The 16377-nt window shown below is 41.2% G+C and overlaps 1 protein-coding gene across 1 annotated transcript in view; it reads right to left on the bottom strand.

Moving 5' to 3' along the window:
* The window catches only part of macf1a (microtubule actin crosslinking factor 1a), a 202341-nt gene that overhangs the window by 95839 nt on the left and 90125 nt on the right, over positions 1-16377 (bottom strand). Inside the window, exons 4-7 of the mRNA XM_058619935.1 lie at positions 12979-13068; positions 11209-11310; positions 9973-10050; positions 8097-8189 (exon numbers count right to left, since the gene is read on the bottom strand). Of these exons, the coding sequence (XP_058475918.1) occupies positions 8097-8189; positions 9973-10050; positions 11209-11310; positions 12979-13068 (363 nt within the window). The remainder of the gene's footprint in view (positions 1-8096; positions 8190-9972; positions 10051-11208; positions 11311-12978; positions 13069-16377) is intronic.

Consider the following 16377-nt stretch of genomic DNA (forward strand, 5'->3'; position numbering starts at 1 on the left):
ATCCAAGGTTTCTCGAGGACCCCTTGGACTTTCTCCTTAACACGTAGGACCCTGCCTCCACCCGGGGTGGTGCTGCCCAGGGCCGGGCCCGTGTTGACTGGGGTGGTGGTGGTGGTTTGGCTGGGGATGCTGCAGACATCTATGATTGCGCTGACTGTGTCCTCCTCCCCGGGAAGGCAGAAGACCCCTCTCCAGGCCGGGCTGGGTTTGGGGGACACTTCAAGTATTCTGTTGCCCAAAAGGCCTCCCACACCGGCGCTCGAAGTCCCCGGTGAGAGAGTATTGCTGTGCAGATACGTTTTGGTGTCAGGCACTGTTACAAGAGTCCTAGCTCCTTTGCTAAAATCTAAATCTGACGTTTCAACTGCGTCTTTTGCGTTCCCGTCTTCGTCCTGTCCGTCTCTTTCATCAGGCTTGTGGCCTCTAAGATGGTCGTAATCCTCTTTTTCTTCTTCTCCTCTCCTGTTCTTCTTGCCCTTGTGCTTGCGTCTGAAACGTAGACGCTTCTTTGGTGAAAGTGGAGGGGCCCCGCCGAGTTCACCCTCCTGATGAGGCCTGACACAACCCATGGAGTTCCCCATGACTTCAATGAGGACAGAGAACAGTGTATATATATGTATATATAAAAAAGATAAGCTGCAGCAAATACAGGCAGTTACTCACGACCTGACATGATGAGGCCAACTCTTCCCCATCCCTTGAATGGAGTGACACTGAAGAGAAAATCCTCCAAAAACGACTGATGATTGAAGGACAGCTACTTCATCAATCTGACACTAGAGAGACCTGGGAAGTCAGGACGAGCAGGTGGAGCTCGGCTTTGCAAAGACTCCATCTTAGATTCAATCACTAACACTAACATGACAACGGCGGCTGAGTGCTTCTCTTAGTCAGCTTCCTCAACCTTTGGAGACTCGTGGTCAAGGACATGAAGACACAGTTATGTCGGCAGAGACACGGGACAGAGGGAAATACATTTGGTTGGAGCCACGGGTGTAAGATTTATTACCAGGCTTGTGGCAGGTGAACTACAACCAGGAGTAAGACGATGTGTCAGGCAGGATGATGAGTGTGGGGGAAGAGGAAATTCACAGTGCAGCCCATTAGTGATTTTCGAGCTCCTTTACACACACACACACACTCTCCATGTGTCTGTGGGTGACATGACTGTGAGGTGTACGCATTGTGTATGCACTGCAGGGATCGAGTGCAATCCTTCAAATATAATCAGCGAGTGAGGAAAAACAACCAGTGTTTCAGTGCAACAGTTCAATTGTCCAAGTTTGGTCTCAGGTGCGGGTGTAATCCAGGATCTCTATCCACCAGCTTTCTGAGCTCATGAATTAGTGATGCCTGCCCCTGCTGCTGTGGTAATGTTATTGCAGTACAGGAGGAAGAGGGCCGAGATCAGTAATGGAAGTCAACAGTGATCGGTAAGAGTCCTTCCCTGCCACCGTACTAGTGGGAAGGGGGGGAATTATTGGCGACGCCGTCGATATCCCTCGTAGTAGCGGTGTCTCATTCTGCCGAGGCAGCACAGAGTCTAGATTGGTTGTGGGCGTGCAGTCAGCCAATGTTGCTGCAGATCGCTGCGAGACGGAGCCAATACTCTGACAGCTTGTTAAAATACTCAATCAGAACATCGGCGTCCCAGCCCAGAGCTTCTCCCCCCCCGCGATTTATTACTACTCACTGAGCTGTCAGGCCTGTATCCGTCCCATTAAAGGACCGTTGCCGTTAAAATGCTGGAATCCAAAATCTCTCGCGTTTGATTTCTCCGACTGAGACTGGCAGCAAAGTTCACAGTCTTCCCAACAACCATCTGGAGCTGACACAAGTCTGGGGAATCATATTATATTATACTCCAGTTATCGACCAGAAAACCTGTTTAAAAAAAAAGGCTGTGTATCCTAGTAAGGGTGCTGGTCTAAATCTGGAGGCAAACAAATGCAGTCAGACTCGACACTGAGCTCAGCAGATGCTTCAGCATCACGTGCTTCGTTCCCTGGATACCAGGGTTAAGACTCCCATCACCTTGTTGTCAAACTCCCAGAGGACGAGACCGAACTGGGGATTGTTCCTCCAGTACTGTCCAATCATTAGCGTCCTATGTTAGTCTGCTGTCAGTCTCACAGTTAGTCAGACAGGAATCCTCCTCATGAGGTGGTGCAGTGCGACGGTGCAACAGACGAATAAATCCACAGTTTGCAAGAGGTCTACGATCAGGTGAAAAACTAGGCAGACCCCAGGGCTTTTTCTCCTCTCTGGTGCTTTTTCATCTCATAATAGCTCCTCAAGACAACTAGATCCAATTAGAAAGAGGCATCTGGTTCAGGATCTGGCACAGGTCCGCAGTTTGCTTTGCTAACGACTCGACGAGATCCAGTTCACGCGGCAGACCTACTTCACGTACCGTGGATGTGTATGGAACAGAGCCAAAGGGACTCGGTGTCCTGTTGAAGGCGGTCCCGAACTCCAGGCAGCACAGCGGCGGAGGTTAGTACAGGAGGGTCTGAGCTCCTTGTCTTCTTAAAAAAAAAAAAAGCACAAAGACACACACACAGGGAGCAGAGGCTGTCTGGGCGTCTCCGGCTTCAAAAGAAACCACGGCTCTGTCAGACAAGCTTGGCTGAATTGATCCGACTGAAGCAGTGCAGGGAGACCGAGGCGGCTCGTGTCCAGCTGAGAGCATGTGTGTGTGTGTGTTTGTGCCGGCGAGGATGGACGCTCCTCTGATCAGCTGTGCGAGCCTTTCTGCATACGTGTCCACGAGAGTGTGTGTGTCCTGTCCTCCTCCTGTGTGTTTGCGGGTTTTGCGGCCTGCTGATGAGGAGACGCCGGCAGCTCCGGTAACAACCAGCAGCCTGGATCCGTCTCTGCCACTGCTGGTATCGCTCATCTGCTCTATCCCTCGCTCACAGACGCCGGCAGAGAGAGAGCGAGAGAGAGAAAAGCTTTTATCTCCCAGCTGCTGCAGATTCACACTCTCCTCAGCTCGATCTCTCACTCTCACAGTCCACCCCTCCCTCCTTGGCTCTCCTCCTCCTATCCCCTTCCTTGTTACTCCCCTCTCCTTCTCCCTCTCCCTCTCTCCCTCTCTCATTCTCCTGGCTGTTAGTGAGCAGTTTTCTAGCCCACAGAACACACACATGCACACACACTTGACCCAAAAGCTTCCCTGAATGACAGGCTGAAACAGGGTCGGTGGGAAAAAAAAAAAAAGGCACAAAGAGGAGAGAATTTGAATCGAAATCAGACTGTTGCGTCGCTCAGCAGACGGAATAAGAGACGCTTCAGCACTTGAGGCTGTTTATCGTCCTCGTCTTTCCCCTTCAATCTCCATCTGCCCATCACACTCGGAGGTTATGAATAGAGCCGGGGTGAAAGGAGAGAGAAGATGGAAGAGAAGATTTGAGGGGAATTAAGAGAAACGCCGGAGAGGAGAGAAAAAGAAATGAAAGCAGGGGACGGATGAAGCTCAAGAACCATGAGAGAGAGAGAGAGAGAGAGAGAGAGAGAGAGAGGCGGAGGATATAGTCATTTTTATACATTACACGCCAAGATTGCTAACCTTTCAATATTATTGAATGGACCAGGTCATTGCAGGCAATGCTGTAAATCAATATGGAGGAGTGGGTTTTTAATGACTACATGGAATTTGCAAGGCATTTCAGTGTACCTGACTTTATGTATATGTATATATATATATGTATATATATATATACATAAACATGTATACATATTTAAAGATATATATGTGTATATATATACACACACACACACATATATTTAAATATATATACATATACATATAAATGTATATGTATATATATGTATATGTATATATATATTTAAATATATATACATATACATATATATATACATATATATATATACACATACATATATATACATATACATATATGTATATAAATATATATATATATATATATATATATATATATATATATATATATATATATATATATATATATACATACATATATAAATAATCAGATGTGAAAATCAATGTGCTATTGTCCCTGTGAAATTGTACAATGGAGAATCATTTGTTTGACATCATTTGACAATAGGTGAACCAATAACTTAAAGATATTATAATATCAAGTAATACATTATAAAAGTAAGAAATAATTGATCTTAGAGTCAGGCAGTGAACTTTTTAAAAGTTACAAAGCAAATCACGTCTGTTCCACTTAGTACTTATCAGTGTTTCTAAGTTTAAAAACAGTGTCAGTGCCAAAAATAGGTACCAGTGTGAGCATCAATGCATCATCATTTCTGTCTAAAGCAAACATGTGATATTCTCCATGTTTCATATTTTCATTCCGCTCGCACTCGGTCGTCTTTCTATAGGCGTCCAGCCACAGTCACGAGTGTAACAGCATCACTCAAAATATCATGTGACCTTACACAACAGGCACAACATGACTCATGCTACTTTGCATACAGCATAAAACACACAGGACCCTAATGTATGCATGTGTACGGCAAAACATGATTATTCTCACAGAGGCAGAAAACTAAAATGGTCCCGAGCGGTGAAACGTGCGCTAATCCATCGCCTCTCATTAGCTGAAAGGCTCAGGAAGCAGAAGAGCAGCAACACACACACAAACACACACAAACACACACTTAAAAAAAACAAAACAAGAATCAATGCGGGGGAAAAAAAATCACTAATCACGTTCCCCGGGACTTTCATCCCATCATGGGTTCTGGTAATCACACTGATTTTCATTACAGCAGCCATTTTGTGGATAAATGTAAAGCACAGAGAGTGATATTGATGTTTTAATATGTAGAGTCTCTTAAACTTAAACTACTAAAAGACAATGTCATCTAATTTGGAAAGTGTGATCGCTGACATTTAAACCTTTTAAAGTCAAAGTTTCCTTTGTTAAAATAACCGAAAATAGCTGGATTATATTCTCGCTGTGACACCGCAAACCTCAACGTTCTTTCATCACGAGGCTAATCAGGAAAAAAAAGTTTCTGTTTCAGTTCAGTCAATATTCTCAGTGAAATCACATCCTGTTCTCTGAATATAATGTGTAACCTCCAGAACCTGAAACTCCAACTCTCATTTATCCTGACGTCGACCACACGTAACATTTAGTCTATTATTAATTCCATGTTTTTACAGTGTGTTAATGTCAGCTCAGGAATTTTCTACACATTTTAATGCTTTTTTTGGGGCAGGATTTGAATACATTTCGGTTCTTTTTTAACTCTATTTTGTAACCTGATGTAATATTTACAAAATAAGTCAGTAAATGAAGAATGAAAGTCAAAAACTCAACTTTTTCTATATAAATAAAGACAAAAGCGACTCATAGATGGATAAAAAAAAGATTATCAAAGATTATTTTTAGAATGAAATACACAGAAAATGTCCACATTTTCTATTTTAATGTAGGACTACAAGACTATTAGTACCACAATTCTCTTGTTCTCCCGGGTTTCTTTATTTATTTGATTGTGTTTTCACGATCTTGTTGCCTTGTGTGCAATATAATGACAATAAAGGCGCTTTGACTTCTACTCTTCAAACAGTTTCTTGTGTCTACGGTTTGAACACAGCATTATTTAGTGACTAAATGCTACTGCACGGCTCCAGTTATAAGAGCAAACGGCTTCCTTAATGATTATTAATCAGTGAAAAAAGCCTTTTAAGCTCCCAGGAAGACGGTGATAGATGTGTTGCCATGTCCTGAAGGCCTTGATTAGTACCTGTGAACAACACATGATAAGTGGCTCCACCTGCTGATTCAGCCTCGAAGCACAGCAGCGACACGGTGAATAATCTGTCCACCAGCACGGAATCAGCCGGAGTTAGCTGTGACACGCGGGTAATTAACCAATCACAGGCAGACACTGAGGATCAGGAGGACGAGGAGGAGGAGGAGGAGACAGGGACAGTGACGATGAAGTACCAACAATCTGAGATAAATGCTGACACTTAATGGCCTGGCTGAGTCATTACAGGCAGATTTAAAGTGGGAAAAATGAAGAGAAATAAGGATTCCGTTGTTCTTTGACCGTTTTCTGTTCACTCTGTATCATTTATATCATTTTCCACTTGATTTAATGTAATGTCCTCTCTGTTTTTAGGTTATTTTGTAGGACAAAAAAGGGGAGCTTGCTCTTTAAAGGTCCTTCACTGCTTTACTATTGATGATTGATGACATTCACATTGCAAGGTATGCAGTTTGAATTCCCCTTTGTAGAGAAAGTAGAAAAGTATGATGTATGGACGTCGTCAGAGACACACATACAATGGGAAGGATGACCTGAAGTCTGAGGTCAAGCAATGTCTCACAGAAAAACGCCGGTGGATTCTATACGTCATGGACACGGACAACAGCACGGACTGAAGTTGTCATTAATAGTATTATTTAAAACTCACTGTCACTGTCTTGCAGAAAAAAAGGGTTTATTTGATAAACGTGTGACTAATTCTGAGCTGTTTGTTTGGAATGAAATGGCTGAAGGAGTGGTTTAATAGAGACAGAAGCTCATAGAGTAAGACGATGTCGCGGTGGAGTAATGACTGACAACACAAATGACCCAGATGAGAAATATATCCCGCACATGGGAGAGCGCCTATAATTAGCCGAGACTTATCAGAAATGACTCCTTCATTACCACGACACTTATTTATCATCGCGATCGTCCGACCAAAGAAGACGATGAAATTACACAAGCCCATTGTTCTGAGCTACGAAGGTTAATCACTGTTTCTAAAACAAATATACTCCTGATATAACTTTAGTGACTCTTCTTGTATTATGTATTATTTGACTAACTGTTTCTCAGTTTCTAAGGACATGTTAGGATTCTAAAGTCCACTGAGACAGAACTGTGATTATGTGAGGATTTGGGGATAAAAATAAAGCTAAATTAAATGTGTGGGTTCTGCTGCATGTGCTCGTTAAAGCATCCAGTCGCTGCCACATACGACGCTTCCAGAAAACAGCGGCTTTTCTTTGTAAACGCACAGTTAATCGTCGAGTTGAACCTCAGAAAATAAAATAAAACATGTTAACGTTCACTTTTGTTTTTGAAGAACCTTCAGTGTGAACATTTTTTGACACAAATCACCTTGAACAATGAGGGGATTTTTTTCAATGCATAATTGGACTTTCGAGCCAAATTGGCCTTTTTTAGAAGAAATATTCAGACACACACTAACACAACACTTATTTAATAAGCATTTAGGAGTCTTTCTATGACTTTAAAAGTGTATTTAATCAGAAACTTTTGTTTAAATCCTGATGCGTGATTTATTTTTAAGTGTTGCGTCCATCTGAAATGCTAACGCACTGTATTTTTGGCTGTGTAATTATAGATATGTCACATGTCGCTGACACAGAGCTCATGCTGGAGTTTCTCACTGCAGCTCTAATGTAAAACTGTCATCATCTCTTGCACTTGGTGAACTCAGACTCCCTCCCTCCCTCTTTCTTTCTTTTCTTTTCTTTTCTTTCCCTCCGTCTACATTTATGCTTTTCTTAAATCCAGAATCCTGGTGTCAGTTTTCGTCCTCATTTACCCCCAAATATTCTGTCCCCTTCATGTCCCTCGCTCTCTCTCGTTCTGTTCTGCTGAGTCATGCACACTGAAAACAGTTGCCGTGGTGCCATGCACTACTGTTTCCATAGCAACCACTTGGCAGTGTCACCTTGTGGGGGGGTCACAGCACAGAGCAGAGTCGAATGGCAAAAAGCAGCAACTACAAAACAGTTTCACAGCAGCCGTTCACTTCTTCTCCTTCTTCTGTTGAATGTTCTGATAATCTCTCAAATCCCAACAACAACAAGACAACACGGACATCTGCAGTCGTTGTCATTTCAATCCATTAAAAATCCAGATTAAATCACAGCCATAATGATGTGGCTCATCAATTATTACACAAACAATTAAAGGCTTTATTACATTGTGTGGTGAGTTTCTCCAGCATGAAATTCAAAGAAGCTGCTTCACGTCTGACTTTAAATAAAAAATAACACACAGTACGAGCGTGAGCATGAGAGGAGGAGAGGAGGAGAGGAGGAGAGGAGGAGAGCACAGACCTGAAAGTGGAGGATGATGGTCCAGATGAGACCTAATGTGAGTTTGGGGTTCCCGTCTGTGATGTCGTCGTTCCTGATGTTCACAAGTTTGACCTGAAAAAGCAACATTATGTTAAAAATATGAAGGAAACAAAAGGATATTTACACATTTATTTATTAGCTTTTGAAAACATTTGACTGGATGAAAACACACGAAACACAAAACTGGTCTTCACTTCTGCATCATGTTGAGGATAAAAAATATAAAACGTGACTATATGAAATAACAATGAGGTGCAGCTTATTACTGAACAGGACGGTTCAAAGCCCTTCTACGTGCACCTGCACTAGGTCACATGACAAATCAGGTGATTTAGCCAAAGAAAAACTGATTTTGAAGTTTCTTAAATGTGAACATTTATTTGTATTTATTTGTATTACTTATTTATTTCTGCTTATTTGCTCCATGTGACAAAGAAATTATTCAAACTGATGAATTCTGGTGTTTGGACAAAAACGAGACATTTGAGAACTTCATAATTTATAGGTTTGACAAACACTGATGAAAAAAGAGAGAGAAATGGTTCAAAAGTCATAAGGAACCACAGAATATATCTCCACATCAAAATCCTCATTTAATCCCTCACTCAAATGACCCCCTAGTGTTCAGTAGGGGTATAATCACAGTTTGTGCAGATGTGTTACTGAATTTCAAAAATAAAAGTGCCTGTGTTGATATGGAATGATATATTAACGATCAAGAATTTACCTATGACTAAAAACACGTACAAAAATAACTCCTTATCATTGATAGCGAGTGGTGGGCCACAAGTTTGACACCTCTGCTTTAGAGAGAGAGAGAGAGAGAGAGAGAGAGAGAGAGAGAGAGAGAGAGTGAGAGGGTATCCATTGTGTAAGGATTAAAAAGACAAAGCTCTCAGCTTGAATCACGACTGTGTCTCTGGTTTAGACAGATGAAGTGAACTGAAGGAGGAAACAGTCAGCTGTTGGTGTCTGACATCCCCGGGGGACATTTTGTAAAAAAAAAGATGGGACTGATAGTGACAGGAAGGAGGACGTGTCCTCAGTGAGAGACAGAGCTGCCGTCGCAGATTAAACCAAGACCTACAGTGTAAGTAAGACAGGAGGAGGGGACGATAAAGGTGGATTTATGATGCTGTTAAGACCTTAAATGTTGTGTGTGCGTGTGTGTGTGTGTGTGTGTGTGGTGCAGTTACACTGCATTAATCCCAGAATGACACATATTTGCAATCACTCTCTTAAACGTGTGTTTCTAAATGAATGTAGTGAATTCAAAGCAGGCTCATTAAAACAAACTAACACAGGTTTTAATCTGTAACAGCCACTGAAAATATATCAACATGCCAGACTAAAGGAAAATAAGATTAAAATTACTATGAGATTATTACAACTACATGACAGGATATGGTCAAAATCCATGAATCCTGAATTTTGAAATCATTTTTCAAAAAAAGGATAAAGGGAGAGAGAAGAGGAAATGTTACTTTTGAGATTTCAATGCATTTGTCCCATCAAACAATTGATGGGACAAAAAATGTTGAAATTTGGTCATAAAAAGTACCTTTACAATGTCAATGCATGTTTTTTCCTTAAAAAATAAAACAAATCCTGGGAGAAAATAATGAAATTTGTTCATAAAATTTGAATGTACATTTTTTCCATAAAGAAAATGTAAAATAAAGAAAATTCTGGGAGAAAATGTTGAAATGTGTTCATAATCCTTCAGAGAATACTGAGTAAAGTGCAGCTTTTTTTTACTAAAGTAAGTGTTGCTCTAAATGTAAAAGCATTTATTACGGTTCAGACGATTGCTTCATACACGTTGTTGTTGTGTGTGTGTGTTCAGTATATATACCTGTCTCTGTTTGAGGAAGTTCAGTGCTATTTGGACATTCTGTAGTCGATGAAATCTCATCCTCCCCTTTTCTCTGGGCTGCAACAGAAGACAAACAGAAACAACGACAGTGAGTAAAATGATATCAGAGACTCAGACCCGGATGCAGCTGTGAGAACAGACAAAAAAATTAATCAAATAAAAACTCCAGCAGTGCAAGTGAGGTCATGAAATGTTCCTGTGGGGGGCGCTGTCTTCAACAGATGCTGTTAAAGACATGCCTGCAGTGTAGGGACTCAGTGTCTCACACCATGCTGCTGGTTTAGCGTGGAAAATGCAAACTTCACTTCACACCAAACACGGTCTCGGATTTTTCAACACAATCCGTACCGTATGTCCACCGCATACTCCTGACTGTTATTAACTCACAGTATTGCTGTGTAATCTATGGTAATCGCTCTGTTTGACGTGTCTTTGTGAGCTTTCCCGTGACGTGGACAATCACGGAGGAAATGAAGGTAAAGTATGGACGAGTATAAACGGACATTGAGGATGTTTGGATCATGGATCATTTCTGGATGAAGTTTTTATTTTAAAACACTGCTGAGAGGACACAGCAAACACACACAGCAAACACACACACACACACACACAAACCCTGCAGTAAAGAGCACACGAGTCAAGTGTAAAGAGAGAAAAGAAGGATTCTTTGATTTGATTGTAAATGTCACACTATTACGACTGTTTTCCACTTTAATCAGATAAATAATTAATCTAATATTACAGAGAAAGGCAGAAATATCCTTTCAGAAAACACAAAAAATAAGCAGTGAAGACATTTTATTTTTGTTGTGCACAGCACATGCAAAGTCGCAGTCGAGCACTGTTGAGTGAAAACATAACTTTGAAATGAAAACCTTGCAGAAACTAAATAATCATCTGAACTGCCGGTGTTCAAAAATCCATTTTCTACTTTAGCTCTGACATATTTAACCCTATCTCTTGTACGAGAAGGTAATAATTACATTAAATGACATTAAATAAAGAGTTGCGATGCTGTCACCCAACAGAAATGTTGTTCAGAACAGAAATCAGCAGCAGCAGCAGCAGCAGCACGCTCATCACATGCAGCCTCACAGCTCCACCTCCTGTGGGGCAGAGCCGGTGAAGCTGAGAGGTCAGAGGTCAGAGGGTGGTGAGAGAGTGGGGGGTGGGGGGGGGGTTAAGGGTTGGACAGTGCAGGTGATTCAAACGTACTCCCTGAGCTCCTTCCTCCTCGTCATCCTCCCCTCTGAGCAAGATGAGAGGGGGGGCCCGCGAGGCGTATGCCCTTTTTGAAGGAGGGACGCTTTTCTGTTGCTACGGTAACAGAAAGGAGGAAAATGGGGGGGAGGGGCGGGGTAGACAGATTGAAGAGAGACAGGGAACAGAAACAAGAACAACAGAAAGAAAAAAAAGAGGATAAATGGTAGAAAAACTATAATTGAGGTTAAAACTACAAAGAAAACGAATGACGGGGAAATGGATGAGACGTCTTTAGATTAGATTACAGCAGATTATACGAATGCTGCCTCTTTTTATAGTGAGATCGTTTCATCAGCTACTATTTAATGGTCAAATATGAACTTTTTTATCTAAACAGCTAGAGTTGGTTGGCAATGCTTGAATAATGAATCATTTTGTATCCCGATATGTTACCTAATATCTGTATTTGTGCGATAAACGTCAAAATCACTGGATTATCTAAATATCATACATTTTACTAAGCCCGGAAACCACAGTCAGTCAGTAAATAACAGTAAATAAAAAGCAGCAAAGGCATTTTAAGTCATGTTAAGCATGACTCAGCACTCATGACTCTGCTGCAGCACCGACAGAACCATTCCTATGCTGCAGAGAAACCCCAAGAAAAAGAACTTGAACTTGTGTCAATACTGACAGAAATGGAGAGACTGGCTTTAGTGTCATCCGAGAGTGAGCAGATTTTTAACAATCTACGGATAAAACTAAACAATAAAGTACTTTTCCAGTGACGCCGGCTGCTGCAGCTTTAACTGGCGACGATAAAACTTTTCCAATTCCACAACAAATGGGCAAAGCGGTGTCATCACAAAGCACCAGAAATGGCACTGAGTGGACCTCACACTGAGTTTTGTCAAGCGACCCTTTTTTTTTTTAACCCTGACCAAATGATTACTGTTCTGTGAGTTCACGGCTGTGTCACATTATTCCTCCTATGATTAACTGCATGTGAAAAGAGCGTCTTAACAATTTGAAGTCAGGAAAAACTAAAAAACACCGTAGTTGTTCATGAATAAGAGATTTTTTTTGCATTTTAATTTTGAAATTTGAACAGTATAAAATAGTATATTTACGATCGATAAAGTCACCACATGATACAAGCATCAACACGCTCTGTTGATGTCAAACGCATCACCAAACCTCAGTGGTTTTATCACCTGAAAGGCATTTTTGGATCAAATCGGCTGCTGTGTGTGTGCACGCTGATTTGACATCAGTGAAATTATTGTAATAGCCACATGTTAACTTTAAAGTGCAACTTCTTAGCTTTCAGGAACCGTTGGATTTTTTCCGCTATCACAAACTGTCACTGTCGTGAAATTACCGCCATGTAAAGAGCGATGGCCCAAACGTGTCGCTGACCATTGTGCTGTAGAAGGACGGCGTGTCCTCTGTGAGACCCTGTGTCTGCCTGTGTTAGTTTACCCGTCTACATGTGTCTGCGTCACATCTGTCTGTCTGTCTGTCTGTCAGCATTAGGACTAAAGTGGTTTCAGCACGATGCAGAGAAACGTTAATCCACTGGGGATCAGACGTCTGTGCTGCTGTTTGTGATTTCAACTTGGACGTTAAACGACACATGTTAATGTATATGAGTGTGTGATGGGAGCAGAAGAGGAGGAGTTTGAGTGTGATTACAAGTGAAACATCAACCTTACACCTGCTGTGTGTGTGCGTGTGTGTGTGTGTGTGTGTGTGTGAGGTCAAATCAAATCAAATCCATACCAGCGTGACTCCAGAGAGAACCTCCAGCAAGGAGATGAGGTTGTGTCCATCCCTCAGGTCTTCGTACAAGTCTGTGATATGTTTCCTCACCTGAGGAAAGGAGATAAGGAAGGGGAAATAGAGAGTTAATTTCCCACTCTCCAGTCATTCCTCTGTGGATTTAAAACTGTTGACATCTGTCAGGTCCATTGTCCCACAGCTGACAGGACAGGACTGGACTGGACAGGGTGACAGCGGTTGCCGGGTCGACAGAGACGAGGCACCAGCTGTGTTCTGTTGCCATGACGCTGCATCCACAGTATGAGTGGGGTGTGGGTGGATGCAGTCATGGTGACTCAGCACGTTTGCAGGGATTGTGATTTTAGCATCAGTGCATGTTTGCAGACCTTTTACTTTATTTTATTATTTACTATGATTACAGGAAACTTTCCCCATCAGCTGTTTGGACCAGTAGATTTTAGAGATGCAGTGGATGTACAGTTTACTTTGCTTGGATGACTTTTAAAAGAAAGAAGAGGATTTCTACGACCAACGCTGATATACAGTATGTTGCAGATATTTTTTTTTTATATTTTTCTTCATCTATATGGACCAGTTTGTTGTTTTTCCTCCAATTCCTTAATTCCTCCTGATTAAATATCCAATCCAATCCAGCTTGATTCATAAAGAACTTTAAAAACAACAGCTACAACAAAGTGTACATCAGAGATAAATACAATATAGAAAAATACTTCCTAAAATACATTAACAAAACCAGAAAAAAACAATAAAATACTGTAGAGAATATAAAAAAAGTATAACACATATAACAAATATAACAGTTCCACCAACTAATACACAAAATTGCAAGTGTTAAACAACATATGAGGCCTGTCTGTAGTTCAAAGGTTATTTATAAAGTAAATATTAAATACGTGAAACAGTGTATCTGCCAAAAAAGTACAATTCTGGATGAAAAAGTGAATTTTTGTGCACAGAGCAGCAGTTTCTCTGAAATCAAACCCGATATAAACCTACTCAATCTGAATACTTGTTACAAAAAGTATGAACCTCTATTTGTTTTCTACTACAAATGTATTATTTATTCACCATGTGGACAGTATGAAGAAAAATTATGTAAACAAAGGAAAAAGAAAGTTCCAAAGTTTATGAAAATGTGTTTCATAAACAAAAAAAAAGCAGAGGAGGAAAAGACGAGTTTTCTGAGTCGTCAGCTCTTTTATTGACTCTCCGTTTTGTGAAAGGAGCACATTGTGCCTCATGAAGCAGCTGTGGACATAAACACACACAAACACTTCTCTCTTTTCTTTTTTGTAAAAAAAGCTGTTCACTGGCATTTGTCAGTGGAAAGAGACGGAGGCTGGAACTGCAGCTAAATGTCAAATTTTTCCTACAAAAAGGTGCAACAAAGTTGTTGCCAGTGTTGTTTAAGTGTTATTTATATTTCCAGCAACTTCTACTCCACTACATTGCCTCTAACTATCTTTGTTACTCGTTACTACCAAATCAAATCAGAAGAGGAGGAGTTGGTATTATGGTCTGTATTATATAGAGCTTTTCTATATGCTGCTTTACAATACAGTTTTCACCCATTCATACGCTGCAACATGGGGTTAAGTGTCTTTGCTCAAGGACAAATATGGATGAGCAGAGCGAGGAATTGAACCCATAAGCTTCCAGTCGAAAGACAACTCGCCCTACCACTGAGCCACCATGGCTCAATCCTTACTCCTCTTGTTAAATACTTTTACTTCTTAAACTTAAGAAAATGACTTAAGTGCAGTAAATGTCATACAGCTTAAGACTTTTACTTAAGTTATATTATAAGAAAGTCAGTTTCTGGTAAGATCCTTTTAATGAAGTATTTCTTTATGGAACTTTATACCAGACTGGTTTATTGCTTCACTAAAACAAAGGCACAAAGGACAAACTGTACCTGCTTTACATTACAGTGACTCTGCTGCTTCAAACTGCACTGACTACACCCAAAAAAATTTAAGTTTTGCTGCAGTCCTGGCCTCAGGACAAGAGGCTGCACTTCCATATTTCACCAAAAGAGGGCAACACAGTCACAGGAGTAAACTGATAGAAAAGTGAAGAGGTATTTCATCCTAAAACTGAACCATCGAAACATTTCTCCTTTGCTCTTGTTTATGTTTGGTGCAGAAAGCGTCTCTCGAGGTTCAGTCCTGGAACTAAAGACTATGTTTGGCTCAAAGCTGCAGCTGCAAAACTATCATCATCCCCTCACTTGTCCTAAATCACCCTGTTTTTCTAAGTTTCACTCGTCCTCTCTCATCTGTGTCACGCTCTCACTGTTCTGCTGCTGCTGCTGGTGTTATTGACATCAGCTGTTTTTAAAAAAAGTGTTAATTAGACGACGTATCCGACACTGACTGGAAAACGATGATTCACGTCTGTCCAAAAGCGTCTCGGCATGTGAGGTTGTGTTTATTCCCGGCTCTGTGGAGGCTCACACGGAGTGACCTCATCCTGAAAATATCCTTCATCTATTTACTATAAATCCTCACACAGTACCGCTCTCACAGATGCACTGCGATCAATAATATTTGAGCCGTTAACAAGCCTCACTAATCATGGTGTGAATATGAAAGTGAACATGAAAACACCAATGTTTAAAAACAAACATGGCTGCAACTAATGAATCAGTCAATCTATTTCTCGACGACTTGACGGTTGATCAGCGTTTCAAGCTACACATGATCAATGGTCAAGGTCATGGTCAAGGTGTTCATTAAAGGTTTTTAATTGTCAAGGTTTTCATTAAGCTGCCGTTTCGTTTTTGCTATTTATCATAAATAGAGAAACTGTATATAGGGATTTTTTTGGGTAAGTAAATTGGTCACTCTAAATTGACCATAGGTGTAAGAGTGAGATTAAATGGTTGTTGTATCTATACGTGTCCCTATGATGGACTGGCGATGTGTCCAGGGTGTGACCCCACGAGACCCTCATGTGGAGGATAAAGCGGTAGACGATGGACGGTAAAATTCTTGTGCTCACTGTGTCAATGAAGTGCAGGAGTAAAAGTATGTCACTGTAAGAGCAGGTGGATCAGAGGCCACTGTTTATTTTGGCACATGCTTGCACTGTACACACACACACACACACACACACACCTGTTAACACCCTGCACCTGAGCAGTCAGACACTGTACATACCAGACCTGACACACACACGCACACACACACACACACGCACGCACATGCAGAGCAAACAGGAGAGAAGGAGCAGTGATGTCATGGTGAAGGAAGCTCCGGTCTCTTTTGTCTCCGTGTCTCTCTCTCTCATGCGTTCTCTTTGTCTCATGAGCTTATTTTCTCTTCCGTCTTCCTTTCTTTTAAAACCTTGACGACCTCTTCACCTCAGCTCTGCTTT

The sequence above is a fragment of the Solea solea genome, chromosome 20, assembly GCF_958295425.1.
Source record: "Solea solea chromosome 20, fSolSol10.1, whole genome shotgun sequence".
NCBI classification, from domain to species: domain Eukaryota; kingdom Metazoa; phylum Chordata; class Actinopteri; order Pleuronectiformes; family Soleidae; genus Solea; species Solea solea.